The sequence below is a fragment of the Trachinotus anak genome, unplaced genomic scaffold, assembly GCF_046630095.1.
Source record: "Trachinotus anak isolate AG129_WGS33_773 ecotype Australia unplaced genomic scaffold, CSIRO_AGI_Tana_v1 ptg000012l, whole genome shotgun sequence".
NCBI lineage: Eukaryota > Metazoa > Chordata > Actinopteri > Carangiformes > Carangidae > Trachinotus > Trachinotus anak.
In genome coordinates, this window is record NW_027273863.1 from 11,567,180 (window position 1) to 11,589,002 (window position 21,823).

Sequence of the window (21,823 nt, forward strand, 5' to 3'; positions counted from 1 at the left end):
AGGGGTCCTCAAGACATTAAAAAAGTCACTTTTGTTCTGATTTAAAAAGCACTTGTTGTTGGGGGGATTGTTTGCCGGCACTATTTTTTTTTTTTTCACTTGCTGTTAAGATGTCATCTTACCGAGTCCTCTCCATGATACACACATGCACACGCACTCCCACCAGAGATATTTTTGTGTAATTTGTAATCCGAGTGTAGGTGTGTGTGTCTATCTGGCAGTTTACAAAGCCCTCTGATCACATCGAACAACCAACCGATGAGCAATCAGTGCAGAAATTCTTATTCTCCAGAGCTTTCATCTCCTAAAGACACATGACGCCTGCTGGTGACCCCCACCCATCCAAACCCTCTTCGCTGGTCCCTTCGTCCAGGGTAGCATCACAACGAGGCAGGCATGTGTAGACAATTCATCTTGATATACCTCAAATCTTTATTGTAAAGGTTATGTAGTGAAACAATAATGACGATGTTTAGCAATGAGAGTGACATTAAAGTCACAGCAAAATGATTGTTCTGTTTTATATTTCTTTAAGGGAGCGTGTGAAGTATAAGCTGTTTGACATCTTTTTTCAGTTATTGTTTGTAGGTTTGCACGTTGTCCTTTTTGAGCTTAAGAGAGAGACATAGGGAATAAATGAGCAGGTAGGAAAGGACATAGTATATGTTAAAGTAGCAGGGGCGAAGAAGAAATCTGAGGAAATGGGATTATGAATTCAAGTATGACTTTGTAATTGAGAAAAGGATAAAGTCAAGAATGAGACATCAAGGACACACTGATTTATGTTTTGCATCACTTTTTGGCTTATTTTGTGTTTGAAGATTGTCTCCTATGTGTGTTAAGGTGATTCCCATATTAAAAAAAGAGATCCAACCAACGCACCTCTGTTATTAGGGGTGGGATGAGCAATTCTTTTATGCATGGATACTATATAAGTGTATATAAACTGCAGGATGAACTGTATCTCGACATGTGGAGGATAGGGGGAGAGACAGGGAAAAAACTACTGGGTTTTGGTTTCCAAATAATCTTTACATTCTTTTTTAGCTCTGTGTCTTTTATGTGCTGTTTGTGTATTTGTATAAAAATGTGTATTTGTACAAGTATCAGCTTCATTACTGTGTCTTTCCTCCTGTTGTAACCCCCTCCCCTCCCGCCCCTCCCTCCCCTTGTGTGGAAATAGTCTCCACACTTCCATGTCTGTATCTGTATTTACCCCTTGTTTCATCACACAGGTGTGAGTGTGAGCTCGTGTGTGAGTTTCTCTGTTTTGTTGCTGCGTTTCAGCTCATCTAATCTAAATTCGATCGGCCTGGGTGTTTGTCTGCTTTAGGAGCCTAAACAAACAGACGGCCAGGCAGCTGAAATACAGCTTCTTCCAGTGCATCAAAATGGCATCATTTGCTTTTTCCTTCAGACAGACCTCAGAGCTCTGGAAGCCCCAGTGTCGATGTTCTCTTCCTCTTCCCTTACCAATCAATCAATCAGAACCAAGTGTCTTTGTGATGGTAGAAGACAATCAATTTCAAATAGAGCAGAGACAAAAAAAAAACAATAGGGAGGGAGAGAGAAAGAGAGCGATGGAGGAAGGCAGAGAAACTGACTGGACAGGAGAGATGGGAGGAAAGGAGGAAGGATGGCTCTCTGAGAGATCAGTGTATGTGTGTGTGATCACCTTTAACCTCTTCACAGTGACCTTTACGGTGGGGGCCAAGGCACCCAGGACCCTCCCCTGTCTACTAGGGAGGGGGTGGTGGGGGATCTGACTTGTTAAGTGGACATCTAATCGAAGATGTTGATCAAATGCCTGCACACATATGCACAGAACGCATAAACACACATGAACACACAAATACACACACACACACACACACACACACATACAGTCGCCATGCAGAGAGCCTTTCTTCTGATCTTCATCTCTCAGAAATACAGTGAATCTGTCAGGTCTGCCTTCAGCCAGTGGAGGGAGAATCAAGTAATAACTGGAACAAATAATACACCAAGTGAAAACCAGTATGGGTAAATTGTGTGTTTTGACTAAAACAAATAAAAAACCAAACAATCAGTTGACTGACTTTTCATTTTCTGTGTGATGGTTTCTTTCTGTGGTGCTCTGTTGCCACCTAGTGGTGTAAAACTGTACACTATATGACTACAGGTGCACCTTTGGTCAGGGCTGTATTTCATGGTTTGGGCTAAATCTATTAATTCAAATTAAAAGACATATTGTATCACACATCATTGGGGCTTATGCAGGATTTAAACACACATTACCCCCTTAAATGAATCCCCCACCAAAATTTTGACCAGAACCCTTACAGAAGATTTTTTAAATACTTTTCATCATCTGGATCATTTGCATTTTAACGTACATATTTAAATATTTAATACTAATTTAAGAGTCTCATTCACACTACAGGGAAAACATTCTGGTAAAGAATTGCTGATGCTTTTATTTATTTATCATTTATTCTGATTGAAAGTCATCAAATTTAAACATACTGACTTTAAAAATTGGAAACACCTCAAAAACTATCCATCATGTGTTATGTGTGAAATTTGTTCATCATTACATGAACACAACACTGGCATATCATCATCTTTTAGGTTGGTATGACAAACATGTTATTAAATAGAGCACTTATGGAGCAACATTAGCGTTGATCTGGAGTCTTTTTTCTGTCCACCCGAGAAAGTCCAATATCCACTCTTTATTTCTCTCTGCTTTTGGTCTACACCAACTGCTGAGGGAAATATTTAGCTGTTAAATGTTCCACCATGTTCACCGGTCAGTTGATAACTGCCCATTTTATAGCACTTTTTGGTTGAGCACAGCTGACTTCTATGGCCTAAAATGGTGCCATGGCATAAAACTAAACCAATGAGCCGAAAGATGTCATAAAACCTCGTAGAGCTGAGGAAAACTGATAATTCTCATTGGGTATGTTAAAATGAGTGACCTCTTTCACATTCAAGTAATGTGTTCCATTGTTAATAAAAATATTGATTGTAGCAGCTTTGAATGTTGTATGTATTTATATCATACTGTCTTATTTATTCAATGCTGAACACTTTGTATTCCATACTTACTCTCATACTTGGTTTTTGAATGATGTGCAACAATCGTATTGGACATGTAATGCAGTGTGTGTGTGTGTGTGTGTGTGTGTGTGTGTGTGCGTGTTTCATTGTTTTCCAAACTTTAGCCCATTTTTTTCAACATCATGTGACACAAGCAGACAACAAGGAGGGACACAGGACACAGCTGACAGAGTCACATCATGCTTTTATGACGAAAAAGGAGTTAATTTACAAGACAGACAGTATATAAAACATACATTGAAATAAAAAAAGAACTCATGTGTTTTATAGACAAGTACATTATTGTCTTATCCTTCCCTTTGAGACCAAGCAGCCATGGGACTGAGCAAAACATGGGTGATCCCTGGAGAAAAGAAGCAGCAAATAAATCCTATATTACTATACCTACACTATTTACAGTTCAACAGTCATTTTCCTCTGTCAGACATGGCAAGGAGGTCTACAGATTGGATGACGTGATATGGCTAATAGACCTAATATGTACAGTTTCTGTTCTTCACATCCAAGGATCCACACATTAAAAATAAATAAATAAATGTGATAATTCGGGTACAGTCAGATGTTTATGAAGCCAGAGAAAAGGAGAGTCCAAATTTGGTACTTACTGTATAACAGTCGGTATATTGTGAGCTGAGCCATCGTTTGACACCATTCAACTAAACAACTTGCCTTTACATTAGCTCTGCATTATGTTGGAGCACTCAGCACCCATTCCTAGGTTTCAGAAGTCAGTAGAGGCTGTATAAAAGTGGAACAAATATACATTAGTGCATAAACTCAGAGTGATCGATAAAAAATGTTCTGAAATGTTTAACGAGGTTGGTGCCATGTTGATAGGGAAAGAGAGAGAGAGAGAGAGAAAGAGAGAGAGAGAGAGAGAGAGAAGTAGACAGAGAGAGAGGGGAAAAGATACGTTTATCCCAGCCAAATTTGAGAAATACACTTCAGTATTTTCCATTAGAGGGCTCCAACAAATACAGAGCTATATCAATGACAGGCTCCTCTCTCTGAGGAGTGGGAGAGGCGAGAGAGCGTTACATCGGCTCAGACCTGGAGAATAAAGTCGAAGTCTGGCACCATCTCGTTCTTTAAAGAGGAAAAGTGAAATTCTTCTTAAAAGGTAATGTGGAAACCTAGGAATGAGTGCCAACCAGGTCTATGAGAGCTCTGTACGCCTCCTCCTACTCCAGAGGGATTCTGGGAGAGTGACAAGGTTCAAGATAGATCAATGTAAGTATGCCATTAATAATCCTATCCCCATACAGCATTGATCAGTCCCACCATCCTGCTTGGAATATCAATCGCTTTATCTACAGCTTACATATCTGAGCGGATCCTCTGTGTGTGGATAGATATGTGAACAAGTACAATCATCCCAAGTAAACAAATGCTTCTTTTGTAAGATATGCATTTCCTTCAATATTCGTGAATGCAGGTGCAGATTATTACTTGTCCCTGGCTTTGATTTGTACCACATTTTAATGCTCTCACTTGCTCTTACAGCAGTTTGTTTCAACCAGTCCCATGGCCAGCATCTATGGCACCCATAGCTCTCCATACAAGTGTAGGTGAGAGTTTGGCAAGACCAATCACTGTATACAAAAGGCATGCATAGATTAAACCTGCTAAGACCACAAGAAAGAAAGTTTGTTCTCTAGAGAGGAACTGATCGTTTGCCGATCAGCTCTCAGTCATATACAGAGAAAGAATGATGCTGTGATATTTTACTATAGTTGGTTATTGATTGTTATGTTGGTGGTGAGACTGGTGGGGGCATCAGAAAGTATTTGTCTAATCTACAGACTGAGTCCCAGCAAACCAGGTCAGCACTGTTGCTTTTGATCAGATGGAGGCCTGTCCTGATAACACCTTTTCCCACACAGGTACCTGAGAACAAAACATTGCTCCAGGCACCCAGAGCGGAGAGGAGGTCACTCTATGGCTATAAGAAAATCAGTGAAGCACTGACTTATGAAGCTAACAGTCAATTTGCTCTCTTTAGTGTTTCACTGTAAGAGACCCAGAGTTGTTTGTTTTCATACCACATACAATACTGGTACATCAGCGGCAACAGTATGGTCCCATTTGTTGCTGTTACTCACAGTGACCACTGGGGGTCAGTATTGCCACATAGAAAGGGGGGCACTTGTCTGGTCAAGGTTAAGATGGAGCAGTTGTCTGTTCAAGGTGCTTTTAAACAATCCTTCACCAATGCTCTGCTTCATGTCCTGATATACTTGAATGTGACTGTTTGCATTATCATCTCTTTGTCCAGTTAGAGGAACCTTCCAAAGGTAATATTTCTATTTAACGGATGTGTAAAAGCTAAAAAAAAAAAAAAAAACTCCATAAATTCAGCCTCCAGTATTTGTATGACACCCTGCTCTGAGAGGAAATGAGACTAATAAGCCAAGTAATCACCCAATCAGCCGAGCTCACTTCTCCGTCATCCCATTACTGCTCCTCTCAGCTCCGATAATTTAACTCAAGTCTAATCCAATCAAAACAGCAGCCGTAGGATCTGGTGTAAGAGATGGATTTGTTTAGAGCTAATATGGAGTCAGAAATGACTGGAACGGTGAGACTAAAATTCTTACCGTCAAAATAGTCTAAAATCTAGTAAGAGCAAAGCCCCCTTTAACTGAGGAATACAATGAGAACTTACTTAAATCTTACAAACCAAAAATGATTAATTAAAGCTTGGCTGGTAATGGTGCCATGATTATCGTTGTCTGAGGGTTTGTCTTATTTTAGTCTCAGTCTTTGAAGAGTTCCCCAGTGAACGGTATCCCTAACAGTGTCGCTGCTGCTGCTGCTGCTGTAAATGGGGCGTCTAGACTACGGTACACCAACCGGAGGCAAGGACGAACCAGAGGAGGGAGCGGGGGATCGCTCAGCCTACTTTCTCAAGGATCGCAGCAGAGGAGACGAATCAGGCTCAGCCTCACTGGTGTCTACAAACACTGGGAGTCTGTCAGCCAGACTTAGGCGATGGCTTGGCTGCAAAGCTGTGTGCACTGGCATCTTTTACTTTGAGGAGAGCTGCTGAAGAATTGTTTGGCAAAATTTTTGTTGTATCAATGAAAATATTTGACATAATCCGAAAACCTTTGATAGTTGGCCTGTGGGAGGAAATTTAAGTTGGAGAGGAGAGGATAGATTTTTTTTCAGAGAGCATTCAGCTTGAAGGAAAATGAGTTCCTCCAGCTTTTAAGTACTTGTGAAGCTTGAATAGAAGTGCTTGTTTTCAACCCTGACCTGGAATGTCAGTTTTCAGTGAATGGACTGCTTCCTTGTCTCAGTGAACCAAAGTAGACAGAAAGTGAGCGTAGGTGCACAGCTTTACAATAACCCGACCCCCAACCCCCCTTTCTACATTTGAAGGTTAAAGTGTGACAAGATATCATCAGATAAAATACATACAATACAGTCCATGGGTTTTCATATCCAGAGAAAGATCCCAGAGTGGCACTGTGCAGAGCGGGAAAGTTCCAGAAATGGTTTTTCAGGAATGGGTAGGGCGTGAAATGGGAACCAATGTTTTTTTTTAAATTTTTTAAAAAAATGTTTTTTGGGTTTTTTTCGGGAACCTGGGTCACCCCTTTCATCTCTCGTCTCCACTGATCCAATCGCTGCTCCGTATTCGATGGCATCACAAGGAGCAACAAATCATAACACGACAACACTGACTCACAGAACACGTGTCTACTACCACACAACCATAGTCCAGCCTAATACTGTGAACAGGGACAATGAGGGTCGGAAATGTTTAGACAGGGAACAGGAAGTTGGGGAGGAGGACGGTAAAGAGAGGGAGGAGAAGAAGATAATAAAATGAAACACACCCTCTTCTATGCTTACATATGTGATTGATGCTTACACAACAACACCATCAACAATCACTACAGACATTCTCACTGTCTTCTAAACCTAGTTTCCACTGAGAAATACCGGGGAATGGAAACACAAAAGGGTCGACTCAGGGAGAAGAAATGTCCATGAAGGCAACGTCCTGTTCTCAACACCGTGCGAGCCACAATGCCTGCTGACACATTGTTAATCTATTCTCATTCAGCCTCATGAATCTTTAACAGCTGTTCAGTTATTAATCCTGACACAGAAGCCGGAGTTTCATCATCTCTCGCAAGGGACAAAAATGGGGTTTGCAAGATATATATGGCAAAAGTTTCAAGAGTTTGAGGCCCTCTCATTCCTGAGGTAAGCCTGTCTTTAGAAATAATTATAGTTATGTTTTAGATCGGTGGTTCCAAACTTTTCTTTTATAGTATGACCCTCTGTCTATTTGCAACCCCTATGTTGCACATGCTATCAATCTTTAACCTAACCAATGTCTGGACTAGGTTACACAAGCTATTTGTAAACTGATTAGTTAGTTTGTGTATGAAGTCCTTTCTAGTTACTACAACTACTAGATAGTTCCAAACTAGAGACTATACTAAATCAGGCTGCACCATTCAAATAATGTGTAATGTGTAAATTGGTTTCTAGGAAACATCTGTAGTCTTGTCTAGTATCACAAGTTGTATATGTCCCAAATGGAAAAAGTTAGTATTCATGCAGTTTAGAAAGAGTGCGACATATCTGATTATGCTAACCTAATGTTAGCATAAAGTTTTGTAATTTGAGGAATATTGTGTATTTTGGTGAGAGGATTTTAAAAATCCTCCCAGTTTACATTATTTTGAGACAATATCTTGATCAAGTGTCAGGTCACATGTGTCAGCTGTATTGTATTACATCTTACATCAATGTGAACAGGTCAAAACAGTGGCTGTTACACCTGACAGTTAGTGGCTGTAAGTAATTAATAACTAGTAAACTAATCTCTCACAAGTTCACAAGAACTAGCATGTATGGTGCAACCAGTTTTAATTTAGTGATGTGTAAATCTCTGCTTAGCAAACACTTTTAACTAGGCTGCATTTTAACTTGGCTAATTTTCAACTCATCTATGAAGTAAAACTTAGATAAAAGTCAGAAAATATATATCATCTTGTGCAGCAGACCTTTTTCCCAGCTATCAAAATTACTCTGGTGAATACCTGGACCACATATTTGCGTTTTTTTTCTGGCTCAATGCACGCTCTGTTCAGCCCACATACAGTGTGACTGTCAGATGCTACTTCCACATCTGGACCAATTCTGGCGCACACACAGAAAGTCTTCCAGGCTGTCAGCCAACACTGGAGGATAACAGCTGGAATCATCCCAGATGTGGATGTGTGTGGGCCAGACTCGGGCCGAGGACCCAGGCTCAGAATTTTAATTTTGCTATCTCTTGTAATGCCTCTGATTTAACTTGTGACACTAGATTAGGAAACAGAGCTTTGATTTGGTCTCTTTTTTTTACCAAGATATTGCTCTGTCTGGTTTCAGTAGATATGCCAACTGAGATGCAAACAGGCTCTGTCTAGTCTAAGTGAGCTTTATTGGGTCTTGAGAACAGAACAGTCCCACATGGAGGACAAGGAGCTTTAAAACGGTACACAGCTAAAAGGTCACAGAGAACAACAGCTGAATAAATTAAAATGGAGGACAAATGAAACAACAGAACACTTCAAAGAAAGTTTTTCGTCATTTTTTTTGTTTTTAAAACCACAGTACTACTCTCCACTATACGATGCACATGGCGTGGGTAGGGTTAACACGACTTCATTTACATTTGAATCCTCGGTCTCCAGCCAGGGACCCCTCCCAAAGGAGGACCCAGTGGGGGCGTATGGGGGGGGGGGGGTTGGGGGTGAGGAGGGGGGATGCACTGGGCTAGGGGGGCAGAGACATTTGCGCACCGACCGTCTCGGAGACAGAGAGAGCACTCAGCGTCACACTTTGTGATGTCTGTGGTGCGTTGGCAATTTGCATGTTTATTCATGCCTAACCGTGATTGTTATTCCTACCAGTTCAAATAACCTTGATGTTGGCTTTGTGTGAATGTGTGTGTGTTATGGGGTGCAACTTTATGCAAGCACAGTGACAGCAGATGGTCTTGTGATCATCCCGACAGCTTGTAAGATGGCAGTGGCGATAATTATTATTATATAACTGAATCATGCAAACACTACTGTATAAAAAACAACCTACAGATTCTATGGCTTTGTTTCTTCACTCACAAATTTACATCTGTTCTCTTTCAGAGAATGAATTTTGGCTTTATGGTTCTACATACAGTATTGTTGGAATGTAATATTCAAACAGAGTAACTATGTGTGTTTACACTCACTCTGTTGGCTAGTTATTTCACTTTTCCTGAGAAAAGGTGCTATACACTACTACGATGAGTGTGTAGATGTTTATGTGAACACCTCCATAGTGTTTATGTGTGTCCTCTGTCTGCCTCTGAGTATGACCCAACACTCCAGGCTGCTCCCCCCTGGCAGCACTGGGAAGGTCAGGTGTCCACCAACACAGCAGAGGGCAGGGGCAGGGCAGGGCAGAGGCCGGTGGGTTGTCCCTCTCCTGTTGATGAAAGAGCATATGATCTAGAGGAGTGAAAGCAGAGGTCACACTGACTTTTTTCTTTCCTCCTCTTTTACCGAGCAACCCTCCCGTGGCCACCAGCCCAGTCCCCCTTTCTCTTGCTTCTATTGGTTGCTATGGCTACCGCAGCAGCCTGTGTCCGGTGGGCTTGACTTCCTAACCAAACCCTCCGACCCACAGGCAGCCACCGCAGCTCACGGCTAGTGCGCTCGTCCCAAACTCACACAGCTAACATTGTCGCAAAATCTTACGAAGAAAAGGCCAAATCATATTTTCTTTGCCTATTTGTCATTTATGTGAATGATCCAAATCCATTCCTTCTCACCAGATACTATAATCAGATCATATTCTACATCCATCGAGCTTTTGCTCATTAAAACGAATGACATATGATTACGTTAATGAAGTGTCTGACCCAATATAATCCTCCTCACTGTTCAGCTGTGGTCAGAATAGATAAAGCTGGCTGTTATACTGAAGGTTCTATAGAAAACATATTCAAATTTTCTTTCAAAACCATTGTGTTTTATTTAGCGGTATAAATTTACAACTTAACTCTCAACTGCAACTCTGCATGCATGACTCTTAACAAGGCAGATTTTCGAAGAGCATAGCTACAAACTCTATAAATGGATGGTAGCCAGGTCTCCTTGCATTACATTCCTCTTAAAATCCCCGACTGCACAGAATACAATAAAGGGAAATTTTAATGAAAAGGAAATCTTTTTCATTTCCTCATTAATGTAACCAAGAGACAGGACTACCAGTATTACCACAGCTCAGTGATCATGCCAATTCACAACTTGTCTCCTATAATTCTTAACTCTATTCTTATCAAGCATGGATGACAAGTAACTCTTTCTATCTATCAATACTGTAGTTCCTTACAGTATCATTCAAACATGTTTTTCACCACATGCTGAATAAAACTACTGAGTGGCAGAGAGATCAGGGTCATTTTGTTCTCACTCACAAATCAAATCAAATCGAGTCATGGCTCTGGTTTTGATGTGGGCGCTCAATTTTGGATGGAGCCATAGACAGGAACTTACACTGTGCTTTCAAACTTCTTTGCGAGTCAGTGGCTGTGTGCGTTTGCGTGTGTCAAACACGTTTTTGGGACGTGCTCATGCCTCCCCCGAGGGACCCCTGGCTGCGTTGTTTCATATCATCTTCATGTTGAACTTCCTGGTCCCTCCCGAGGAGCCTCCAGTTGCGGGTTCGGATTTCCGGAAAGAGTACTCCACTGTGAAGTTGTTCTTGCGTTGCCCTCGTCCCCGGCTCCACACGAACAACAGCAGGAAACAGAAGAGGACCACCCCCAGGAAGGTGATGCAACCCATTGCCGTGGAGACCAAGATGGTGGTCAGGTCCAAGGTGAACTTGAGGAAAACACGTGTACTGTTCAGATTTGTGTCGTTGAAGAACTCGCCGCTGTACAGCGAGCGGTTGAGAAAGAAGGCTGAGGCGGCGTCAAGCGGCTGGCCGCGCACTGTAAGTGTGGCGAAGTAGGTATCATTACCTCCAGCGTTACTGGCAATGCAGATGTACGTTCCGCTGTCAGTAAGCTGGGCGTAGCGGATCTCCAGGGTGCCACTAGGGAGAACCGTAATGCGCCCTGAACTCTTAGCTGTGATCCGTCTGCGCTGTGGGGAAATCCAGACAATAGCAGGTGCAGGTTCTCCTTCAGCTCGACACAGAAAACTCACTGGCTGGCCTTCACGAGCGATCACCTGTGGGAGGTGGAGGAAAGGAGTGCATGTACTAATAAATGCAGGAGAATCAGAAAACACAGCTAAATATATACACAGTGAAATCTGGCAGTGTTACACAATACTTTTTGTGGTTGTAGAGGCTAGTAGCATAACCTCAGTTATTAATATTTTGCTAAGTATTAAACCTAAATGTAATCATCTTCATTACCTGCTGCAGTTTGCGGTTGCGTATCTTAGGTTTCTGGCATGTAAAGTGATCGAAGAGTGCAGAATCGGTGAAGGTGCTGAGGCTGACCCCTTGCACCTCCACCGGCCCCGCACACACCGGCACTCTGCCGTCAAAGTTGAGGGTCTTGCGTCTCTGCAGGATCCACAACAGACGGCAGTCACACATCAGGGGGTTCCCATCCACTCTGAGGGTCTCCAGACTGTTGACAGAGTGGAAGGAGCCCTCTTCCAGAGTCTGAAGGTCATTGGAGGAGAAGTTGAGCACCCGGATCTGTCGAAGGCCTCCGAGGGCATGGGGCTCCACTGTCATCAACCCTGTGCTTACCATGATGAGCTCCTTCAGTCTGAGCAGGTCCTTGAAGGCCCAGGGCTCTAGTGTGGTGATGGGGTTGTAGGACAGGTTGAGGTGGGTGAGGTGCACCAGGTTCTTGAAGGAAGCTGAGGGGACAGAGGTGATGTTGGTGTTGGTGATGGAGAGCCAGTGGAGGTCCAGGCCCTGGAAACTAAGAGGGGAGATGTACTCCAGGTACGGCCAGTGATCGATGTCCAGACCCCGCAGGTTGGAGAGCTTGCGGAAGTTCTGGTCCTCCAGGGCAGTGATGCTGAGGTGACGGAGGCGAAGCGTGACCAGGCTGCGGAGATAGGACAGTGTCTGGCCAGAGATGGAGGTCAGGTTGCAGCGCTCTATTGTGAGTTCCTCCAGCCCAAGCAGCCCTGAGAATGCCTGGAAAATAAAGGGGATGGATGAGTTTAATGTGATGTTGATGTTCAGTGTTGATTTTAAAACAAACACAGTGTGAAGGAAGTGTGTTTACAACTAACTGGTGACAGAAACTTAAGGGTTCATTAGCATGATATGATATAAGTACATAACTTGTATAATATACTGAAGAACATATTCTACTACTGCCACCAGTGTGAAAGTCTGATCCTTCATGATCTAATTCCCAAGGAGCTATCTAAAAAATAAAATAAATATTTTTACATCCAGATTTTGGTTAATACAACAGTCACGCACTGACAAGATGCTGGACAGCTTACCTTGTGGGATATGTAAACCAGGTCATTGTCTCCCACCTCCAGATGTTTCAGACTTCTCAGATCCTGGAAGGTGTAGTCCAATAAAATCACCATTTTGTTCTCACTCAGGTCCAGGCTGGTCAGATTGCCCAGCTTTGCGAAGACCCCCATGGGCACTAATTTCAGCTGATTTCCCCTTAACTTCAGTACTTTAAGACTCTGGAGGGTGGCGAAGGCATTGGGCTCTAATGTGGTAATGAGGTTCTCACTGAGGTCCACTTCCTCCAGTCGCGGGTATGGTGCCAGGTCGCCCGCCTGCACCCAGCGGAGCCGGTTCTTGCTGAGGTCCAGGAGCTGTGTCTCTGTGGGAATGCCCTCTGGAATGTTGGTGAGCCGCCGACGCTGGCACGACACCGACCTCAGCTGAGCCGAGCACTCGCACCGTGGCGGACAGGCCTGGCTACTTCCTGGCAGTGTCAAGGTTATCATGGCAACCAGAGAAGCAGCCAGGACCCATTGCCACACCCTCGGCCATGGCACTAAGGCACGCCCACCAGGGCCAGGAGAGCCAATCATGGCCCTGGTCCTCTGACTCCTCGCCTGTCGCAGGCAGGGTCAGTACACCATACACCTGCAGGATGAGAGGGAGGGAAGACAGGAACAGAGTGGAAGAGGGTAGAAACAGAAAAAAAGAGAAGTATGAGTAAAGACATGAAGAGGATGTGAAAAAGAAAGATGGAGCCTATAATCCATCATCTCTCAGGCTCATAAAAATTACATCCACATGGCTGTAAATTATCCATGCGTCCTGCAGTTTAAGTAATATTGTACTAAAAGCTGTGGAGATTTCAGACATATCCTGACACAGCATTAAAATACAACTGACGAGACCCCATTACAGGAACACAGATCCCTTTAAGATACTTAACATAATTTGTCTTTTCACTAATTCATCTATGGATTCAGCTGGAGAACTAGGACACTGGGACCTTCTTGCTTCAGCTGAATTCATGCATGTTGCATCTCCTCTGCTCTTGCAGCACTGAGGCCGTCTGCTCCATTTTGACAAACACAATGAATTTATTATCACCACGCATAAACACAGACGGAGCCCCTAAACAACCACGTACGCCGTGCCTATCGAAACGCGAGGAGAAATAGGTGTTTGAATCACTGTGTACTCGAGTCATATTATGTGTTTGATCAGGTACGTGCTGATGCGTGTATGCGTAGGATGTGGCATTTTGCTGGGTATGAATTAAAAATCGTTTTGGTCCCTCTTGCACGAAGATGAGATGAATCACTCGTGCTTTAACATTCCTTCAGGCAACCTGTCATCTCTCCCACGCGCTGTTTTCAACTCAGAGACAGTCAAAGAGCACCTGGCATTAGATCTGGAACACAACTCAATGTCCATCCAGTTAGCAGGAAAGGGTAGGAATACTTTTATACCTGAGGAAAATGCTGCTTAATAAGAAAGTGTGGAAGGAAGAGGTTTTATTTATTTTTTTGCTTTCAGACACAAAGTGCTTACCAGAGACCCCAGATGTTGAAGTGTTGATTATTTACTCGGATGTTTGTTTTTCAGATGAAGTGGAAAGGAGAGAAAAAATATAGTATATCACCATCACCAGGGAGTATCATGTTAAAATGCACTCTGATGCTGCCAGTGGAACGAGGAAGAGCCAAACAGATTAATAATATATGGGTTGGTTTGTGCTTAATGGGCAGTCGACAGAGGGCGAGTCGCAGAGTTAAAAGAGCCAAAAGTCATCAGTTTCCCTCGCCACTGCAGGCTTCGCCTCAATTCTCTTTCTAGCAAGTTGGATTTAGAAAAACAGCCTCTTGAATGCCTAATCATATCTGACTGTTTCAATGCGTCGGCATCAATGGGATCAAACAGGATGAAATGGGATTAAAGCTAAATTTAAATGATGGCAGACATGAATTCTTTGCACACATGATAGCACACACACAAACTGAAATAAACCCCCCTGAGATTGTGTCTCATCTACTAAGCCTCAGGGTGGATAAATCCCACAATTTTCGACAGGCCCATGAAAACACTCTGTTTACAGATCCTGTATGTGAAGGATCTGGTTGAAATCTGGCACGATTTTTCCTTTCGCTTGGAGACAAAACGCCGGCACAGAGAGGCCGCTGTGCCGACTGCTGCAGAAAGTGACCCATTTCTCAGCAACAACTCAGCCTCGCACTGTCAACCAGCAACAACTCAGCATGACCACAACAACAGAGCAGCAAACCTCAGTGTCTCTGTGGAATAGAGCTCAGGAGAGAAACAGAGAGATCTGAAAAACAAACATGAGTATACAGATGTTCTGAAATAACGAGCTATTTATAAAACCAAAACAAACAAAATTTCTGTGTTCCTGCACCATCTGGCTAATTTTTTGTGACAGTGACATGATTATGATCATGTCACTGTCACAAAATTTTTTTAGATCTTTAGCCATTTTAGATCTTTTAGTGGCACGGCTCTAGGATTGGCAATGTCGGTCAGTTGATCTGTCAGCTGGTTTCATGACCCTAGAAAAAGGATCCAAATGACTTTAGTGACACCCTGACCTCTCCTCTAGTGACACAATGAGCTTGACATTTGTGATATTCAACAACTACTGGATGGTTTGTCATGAAATTTAAAACAGACATTTAGGGTCTTCACTTCGAATGAGGTCAAACTTTTTACTTATTCAGTGAAATATCTCAACATCTACTGGCACAAACCTTTGTGCAACAGCCATGGTGCCCAGATGATGAATCCTCATAACTTTGACGATAACCAAACTTAAATACCTGTTGGAGAGATGACATGTGGTTACAGCACATGCACCATCTTCATCATCTTGTGCTTATCAGTGTGTTGGTTTATGACCAAACACCTGCAAAAAATGATTCCAACCATTGTGTTAAAATGATAAAATAAGTAGTTAAGGATATTATTGCTGAACATCAGCTTGCTAGCATTATCACTGTGAGCATGTTACCATGCTGACTTTAGCATTTAGCTTGAAGCACTGGTGTACTTAGGCTGCTAGCATGGCTGTAAACTCTGGGCCTTCTTCTGTGTGTGTATATAGTGTCTGTGTGTGTGTGTGTGTGTATGTCACTGCACATCTGCCCAGCTCTTAGGCAGTGTGATTGATGCAACCAGTCTCCACACCGCCCCCTGAGAGTCATCCTATGGGTCAGTGGCAGAGTCACCGCATGAATCAGTGAGCTGACATCGTCAAGGCACACAAGGTCCTAAGTGCTTGACTCAAGGACAGGTTGGGGATCCTTAAAACACACACACACACTTCTTCAAACACACAGACCCAGAGGAGTCTGCACATCATCTGGTGAGCAGGCAAATAAATATACACCTTTACTTTCACCCCAATGCCAAATACTGAGGATATGCTTTTCTACAATTGTTGTAACAGGTGGTTTTATCAGCAGATTGTGTCCTTCTGTGCATCTGACTGCTTCCATATTCTGCTCGAAAATTAAAGAGCACAGGGCCACTCTTACAACATGTTCCTACACCTGGACTGCTGACACACACAAAATCACAGCAGGAGTCCCCAATTCCACACTACACACTGTAAATTAACATCTGCCAGATGTTAAAGCAACAGCAGTGGCAAATCCCACAACTATCCAGACAGGGAGGAAGGCAGAGTCTGCCACAGGCCGGCTGTCCATAGAGAAAATGGAAGAAAGAATGGGAGGGAAATCAGCCCAGAAGCTAAAAATAACTCACTTTTAGACAGCTGACCTGATGAACAGATGTTGGGGAACAGCATCTTTGCCCAATCACACACACACACACATCATCACAGCACTGATGACCATGGCCAGATGTCTCAAATACCCGTTGTTTCACCTTATGTATACAGTCAGGTAAGTCTGATTAAAAGCAGTGTTGCCAAGAAAAGGCACATCTCAAATACTGCGGAGAAATATCAGGTTGCGGACATTGTCTGGTGTGTATTTGTGTGTTTGTGAGGCAGTGTGTCTGGCTGTAAATAGGTCATCCATGCTGACTGGTAGCCTTTATAAGCCTTTATATTTGGCCAGCAGTGCGTGGCTCTCCTCAACCCTTGTATCCCTCCCTCCTAAGCTTTGTCTGGCTTTCTATCTCTCTCCTCTCTCCCTCTCTCTCTCTCTCTCTCTCTCTCTCTCTCTCTCACACACACACACCCTCACCCCTACACACACAATAAAAACCTAAAAGAGACACAATTCAGTATCAGTCATGTATTAGCAGTTCAGCAGTCAGCAGGTTATTAGAGAAAGCTTTTACATTTTATTGTTGCAAACAAACAGCGCTGCGAATTTCATATTTTTACTTCCAGAGCAAAGCTGACAGTTTGTACTTTCCATTGCTAAGTAGCTATAAACCCAGTATTAAATCTGTGCTTAGTCACTCAATTTTTAGCCCAAGTCAAGTGTGCAATATAATTTAGCAGGTCTTTGAAGGGAGGGGGGGTTGTGAATGTTCGGGGGAGAAGGCAACTGTGGTAAATTTCTTCAATGCAGAGATTTGTGATTTTATTAAAATCTGTAAAGTCTCAGTTTGGCCATATTAATCTACAAGAAATATCAACTAGTTGAGGTCAACATAAAAGTTTCTTTTGTAAGTCTGAAAAGTCAAATTGTTTTTTTTTTGTTTCTCAGCAAGAATTCACAGTTCCCAGGTTGTAATCTAGTAGGTTGGGAAAAAAACAACGCCTAAAGCTGTTGACAATAAATAAAAAACTGTCATCACAACATAATTTGGGGAAGAGCTTCACGGCAATGAACATCTGAGGGGGGACATTACGATAAAAACATGAATAAAAAAATGGTACAAACAGAGTATGACCATATTCAGAAACTTCTGGTCACTTGTCTACTTCATGACCATCGTTATAGTGACACGCAGTGACAGCTCACAACATGACCCTTAACCCCAGCTCCCAGTGAAGAAAACTGAACCTTTCTCAAGCTGACATCAGTTCAATGAGCTGCAGTGTGAAATGCAAAGGACACTGCAGTTGTTTTGAGTTTGCAAAGAGGGACGGTACCCATGACGGAGTGTGGCGCCATACAATACTACTGTAGCTTCACCCACATCCTTCCTCTAAGAACTCTGAGTCACTGAGGCAGCGAGTGTGAACTGATTTAGAGTGACATGCTGCCTGGTTTGACCCTCAGCTGATTAGAGACAAACACACAAACCGCTGCTGCAGTAGAGTTTCATTGAACAGCACATTGGAATATACTGTCTTTAGGTAAAATCCTGTTGTTCAAAACCTATATTCTGACTTTGGGTTAAACCATTTGGTCATAGGATATAGTTTCCTTGTTTCAGGCGGGTCTGGGGCACTTCATTCTGCAATATGCCTGTGTTATTGGGTGAAACTAAGATTAAAGAACCAGATGCACAACCAAATGACTTTACATGGAGAAGTGTTCCTGCTCTAAACCAAATGCACATCAAGGGAAAATCTTTGACTTTTCCTTCAACTTGCAAATTTAAAGCAGCTATAATCTGTATTTTTCATAATAACAGAGTGAAATGAATGTGAAGACAACGTGACAACAGCCTGGTGCTTGGTTTCTCTAAAATGTTGCTTTAAGTCAAAGGAAAGTGACTGATACATTTTTCTTTGCGATAAACTTCGCTCTTTAAAGCACTTTTGTAATTGTAATTCTCATGAGTTTTATTGATATGGGCCCAGGTCTCTCTCACACACACACACACACACACACACACACACACACACACACACACACACACACACTGGGTAGACAAGCTGTTGAGCTGAGGATGCAAGGTAACATATCTACACTGTCAGTCTCAATCCTCTCAGATACTCCTGACAACATGACTCTGCAGCACAGCAAGAGGCTTACAGAGACACACACACACACACACACACACACACACACACACACACACAGTTCATCATCATTTAAGAAGCATCACCCCTTGCTGATGACTGTCTCCTTGTGGTGCAGGGTGGTGATGTTTCATGAAAAGAGAGACGCTTTCTGACTCACGCAGCATCCTACTGTACTGTTTCCCCTCTAGCCGGGTGATCCCCAAAATACTTCACAGATCTCTGTGATTTCTCTGAGCTGATGTATATCTGCATCCTTCCTGAGCAGTGCAGCAAAGCGAGGCGCCACCAGTACTGAGAGTTTGTTAACAAAAACCAGGAAACCAGGAAACCAAACTCCAGCCTCAATTCTCTACTGGCATCAAAGTCAAAGCCAAAATCACATTGAAACAGAACATCACGTACAATGCATCAAGAACAATGCCTGACAGCCACCGACATCAACAACGCAACAAACAAAAGCTAAAACAAGCTAAGATAAAACCCTACACAAAAAAAAAAAAAAAAAACGTGTACTGCTTGTTCATTATGGGGAGAGAATGTCTTCCAGTCCTCAAACGACTTCTCCAACAAAGATCACACCATCGAAAACAAGTTGCTTTCATCATGCTAAAAATAATGTTGGAACAGACACACACACACACACACACACACAACACTATAACACTATAAATGTCCCTGAATTCAGACAGGAGCTGTCTGGGTTGGTGTGTGGGCAGGAGGTAGACAACATTAAGTGGATTAGAAGGGAGATGAGCCCAAAAGGTCGCTTCATCCATGTGTGTGTCCACGTACGTGTGTGTGTGTGTCATGATTTCACTTTGAACTTCACCAACACTGAGACCTCAGTGAGGGGTGCCGGGCACAGCGGGGAGTCTGACTGGCAAATCCCATGACACTGATAGCTTTAGTCTGTATCAGTGTCACTCAGGGCAGCAGAAGTTACTCAGAGTGATTAGTCACAAGCAGCTAATCCCTAAAACTTCATCACTGAATATTCACTGAGCTATATGTAGTTAACCTGTCCTGCTCCACACTCGATTACTAATGAAATAGTTAAAAAGGCCGACAGTCCTGCTGAGGACGCCCTGTTGTTAGTTAACAAGATTTCAACCTTGAAACCTGAAACAATGTCAGGCCAAGTGTGAAAGACCTGGTTCCTGATGCATCCAGATAAAGGATTTCTCAGAGTTGTCTGATGGAGATATGGCAGATTAATATTAGTGCTTTATTTGGCAATAGTAAAGAAAATAGTCAAGTTTTAATCCAAGTGCAGATTTTAACCAAAACTGTCAAAAGAAAATTCAAAGGAATGCCTGTTTCCATCCACTTCTGGTATGTGACTATTTTTTCTTTGTTTTATAAAGATGTGCAATAACATTTCTCCGGTCATTAAACCAAAGAGGGTGCAACAAGATAATGTCAGTAAAAGACAATTGAAGGAAAACATGTGAATGTGGAAAACATTTTGAAATTCCCTGTGTTTCCATTCGGGTTTTCCTTCTTTTCTTTAATGCACAAAATGACTGTTGACTGTTCATATAAACAGGTGGACAGAAACAGACTTTACTGACAGGAAAGATCTGTTATGTTTTCACTGCAGTAAAGTGTTTACTTTGTTGTCTTTATTCACAAGCAGTCATGACTTGAATATTAACATGAATACTGCATAAGCAGCACGCTGCACATAAACACACTCAAAATGTTTTCAGAGGGCAGAAAATGTGGAAGGGTCAGGCCGTATCGACTGTACTGGTGGGTGTTTTCAAACACATTCACCGTCATGGCCCAGTTAAACCTTTGGCATACACGGGGGGGGGGGGGGGGGGGGTGTAGGCTGCATTATTTATCACATATGTATTTCACACATTTTACAGCAATAACCCCAAACTTTACAAGCAGCAATGACAGACCACAATCAGACCTTCGATCAGGGTTCGAAATGCAGTGGGGTGTGTCTGACCCCAAAAGAGGTACAAACAACAGTTACAACTGAGGGGTGAGGTTGAAACAGTTATATCCTTCTCACCTGTGACTGTACACATTACAATATGTAACCCATATTCACGCCTGGAAGAACCTTTCAGTGGACTATAAGTGGACTATAGCATTTCTTTCCTTTACATTAGCTGAACTCACGTGTCTGCTCCCACCTCTTGGTAAATGTAAGTAGCAGTAACTAAATATCTACCTTGTTTACTACACTTTACTTTCTGACCTTCATTACCTTTCTGAATTTCATTGTGTCAACTATCTACGGATAATGTTAGCTAGTTTCTATTTTTAATTTAGCTAACTTTGTTAGCTAGCTGATAGTGCACCCTTTCATTTCCAGTGGTGGTTTGGCATTTCTTTCTTTCGATGGGTGTGTGATGGTTTAGTTAGTCTTTTACCTTTTTGATAGTAGTGTTTATAATAGGCCCCCCTTTTGTTTTCACTCAGGAATTCAGGAGTTTTACCTGGTTGTGTAATTAAACAACATTAAAATCCATTTGTGCTGAAGGTGATTGTAAATGTAAAAGTAATTGTATTAGTTCAGTTCAGTTCAGTTCAGTTCAGTTTAGTTTATCTCATCTGGCTTTTGAGTTCCCTTCGTTTTTACCAGTTTTGTAAGTTACTTTTTGGTTAAATTCCACTACATTTCTGAGTGAAATGTACTTTCTACTCCAATATATTTATTTATCTGCACTGTACTGTGTTCCCTTTGCCCTGGAGAAAAAGTCAACAACACCCGACTGTCATTGTATAATTCGCACTTTGCCTTCAATGCATGCAGGGGGAGACTGACAACAATTCATCAACAAATCACCAAATACATTTATTTTAGCTTGTGAAGTTACTTATTTCATTGAACCTTTATCTTCACATTAAGGTCTATGCACTTGGCCTCAGGTAAATGATGCCTCGCACAAGTGCTAAGGAATATAAAATAAATCAAATTTGCTGACAGTAACTGGATGTGAAATCCAGAAATGCCGTTGATACCCAGTTCTCAGAGTGAACAAAATTCTCAAGAAAAGAGAAACTGCTTCTTTCTCTGGTGTCTGTCGACTGCTTTACTACAAGTATCTGATGCACGCTTGGTTGTTACGGAGATCTGGCCGTTCTTGTTGTACCTATCGTAAATTAGTTGGTAGGTTTTGCATCAGCTGTTTCACTGAGAACGTACATATTGAGAAAGATAGAATATTTTTGCTTCGTGTCTTTGATGTCTTGTGCTACTTTGTTCCTTGCTTGATTTTTCTCCCACTCAATGCAGGCTTTGTTATTTTCCTCTCTGTTATAATGAGCAACAGTGCTGTGTAGTCCAGATCATCAAATCCATGACAAACATCAATGAAGTGTGTGTGTGTGTGTGCGTGTGTGTGG

The 21,823-nt window shown here is 42.4% G+C and overlaps 1 protein-coding gene across 2 annotated transcripts in view; it reads right to left on the minus strand.

Moving 5' to 3' along the window:
• Positions 1-3,269: 3,269 nt before the first annotated feature.
• LOC139629278 (leucine-rich repeat and immunoglobulin-like domain-containing nogo receptor-interacting protein 3) overlaps positions 3,270-21,823 on the minus strand; it is a 37,975-nt gene continuing 19,421 nt past the window's right edge. The window contains exons 2-5 of one of the 2 annotated variants that reach the window (XM_071491815.1): positions 12,588-13,197; positions 11,527-12,270; positions 11,126-11,336; positions 3,270-10,985 (exon numbers count right to left, since the gene is read on the minus strand). In XM_071491815.1, coding sequence (XP_071347916.1) covers positions 10,708-10,985; positions 11,126-11,336; positions 11,527-12,270; positions 12,588-13,142 — 1,788 coding nt within the window. In that variant the 5' untranslated portion in view covers positions 13,143-13,197 and the 3' untranslated portion in view covers positions 3,270-10,707. Of the gene's footprint in view, positions 11,337-11,526; positions 12,271-12,587; positions 13,198-21,823 lie in introns of both variants that reach the window. The other variant, XM_071491814.1, reaches the window with a different exon arrangement.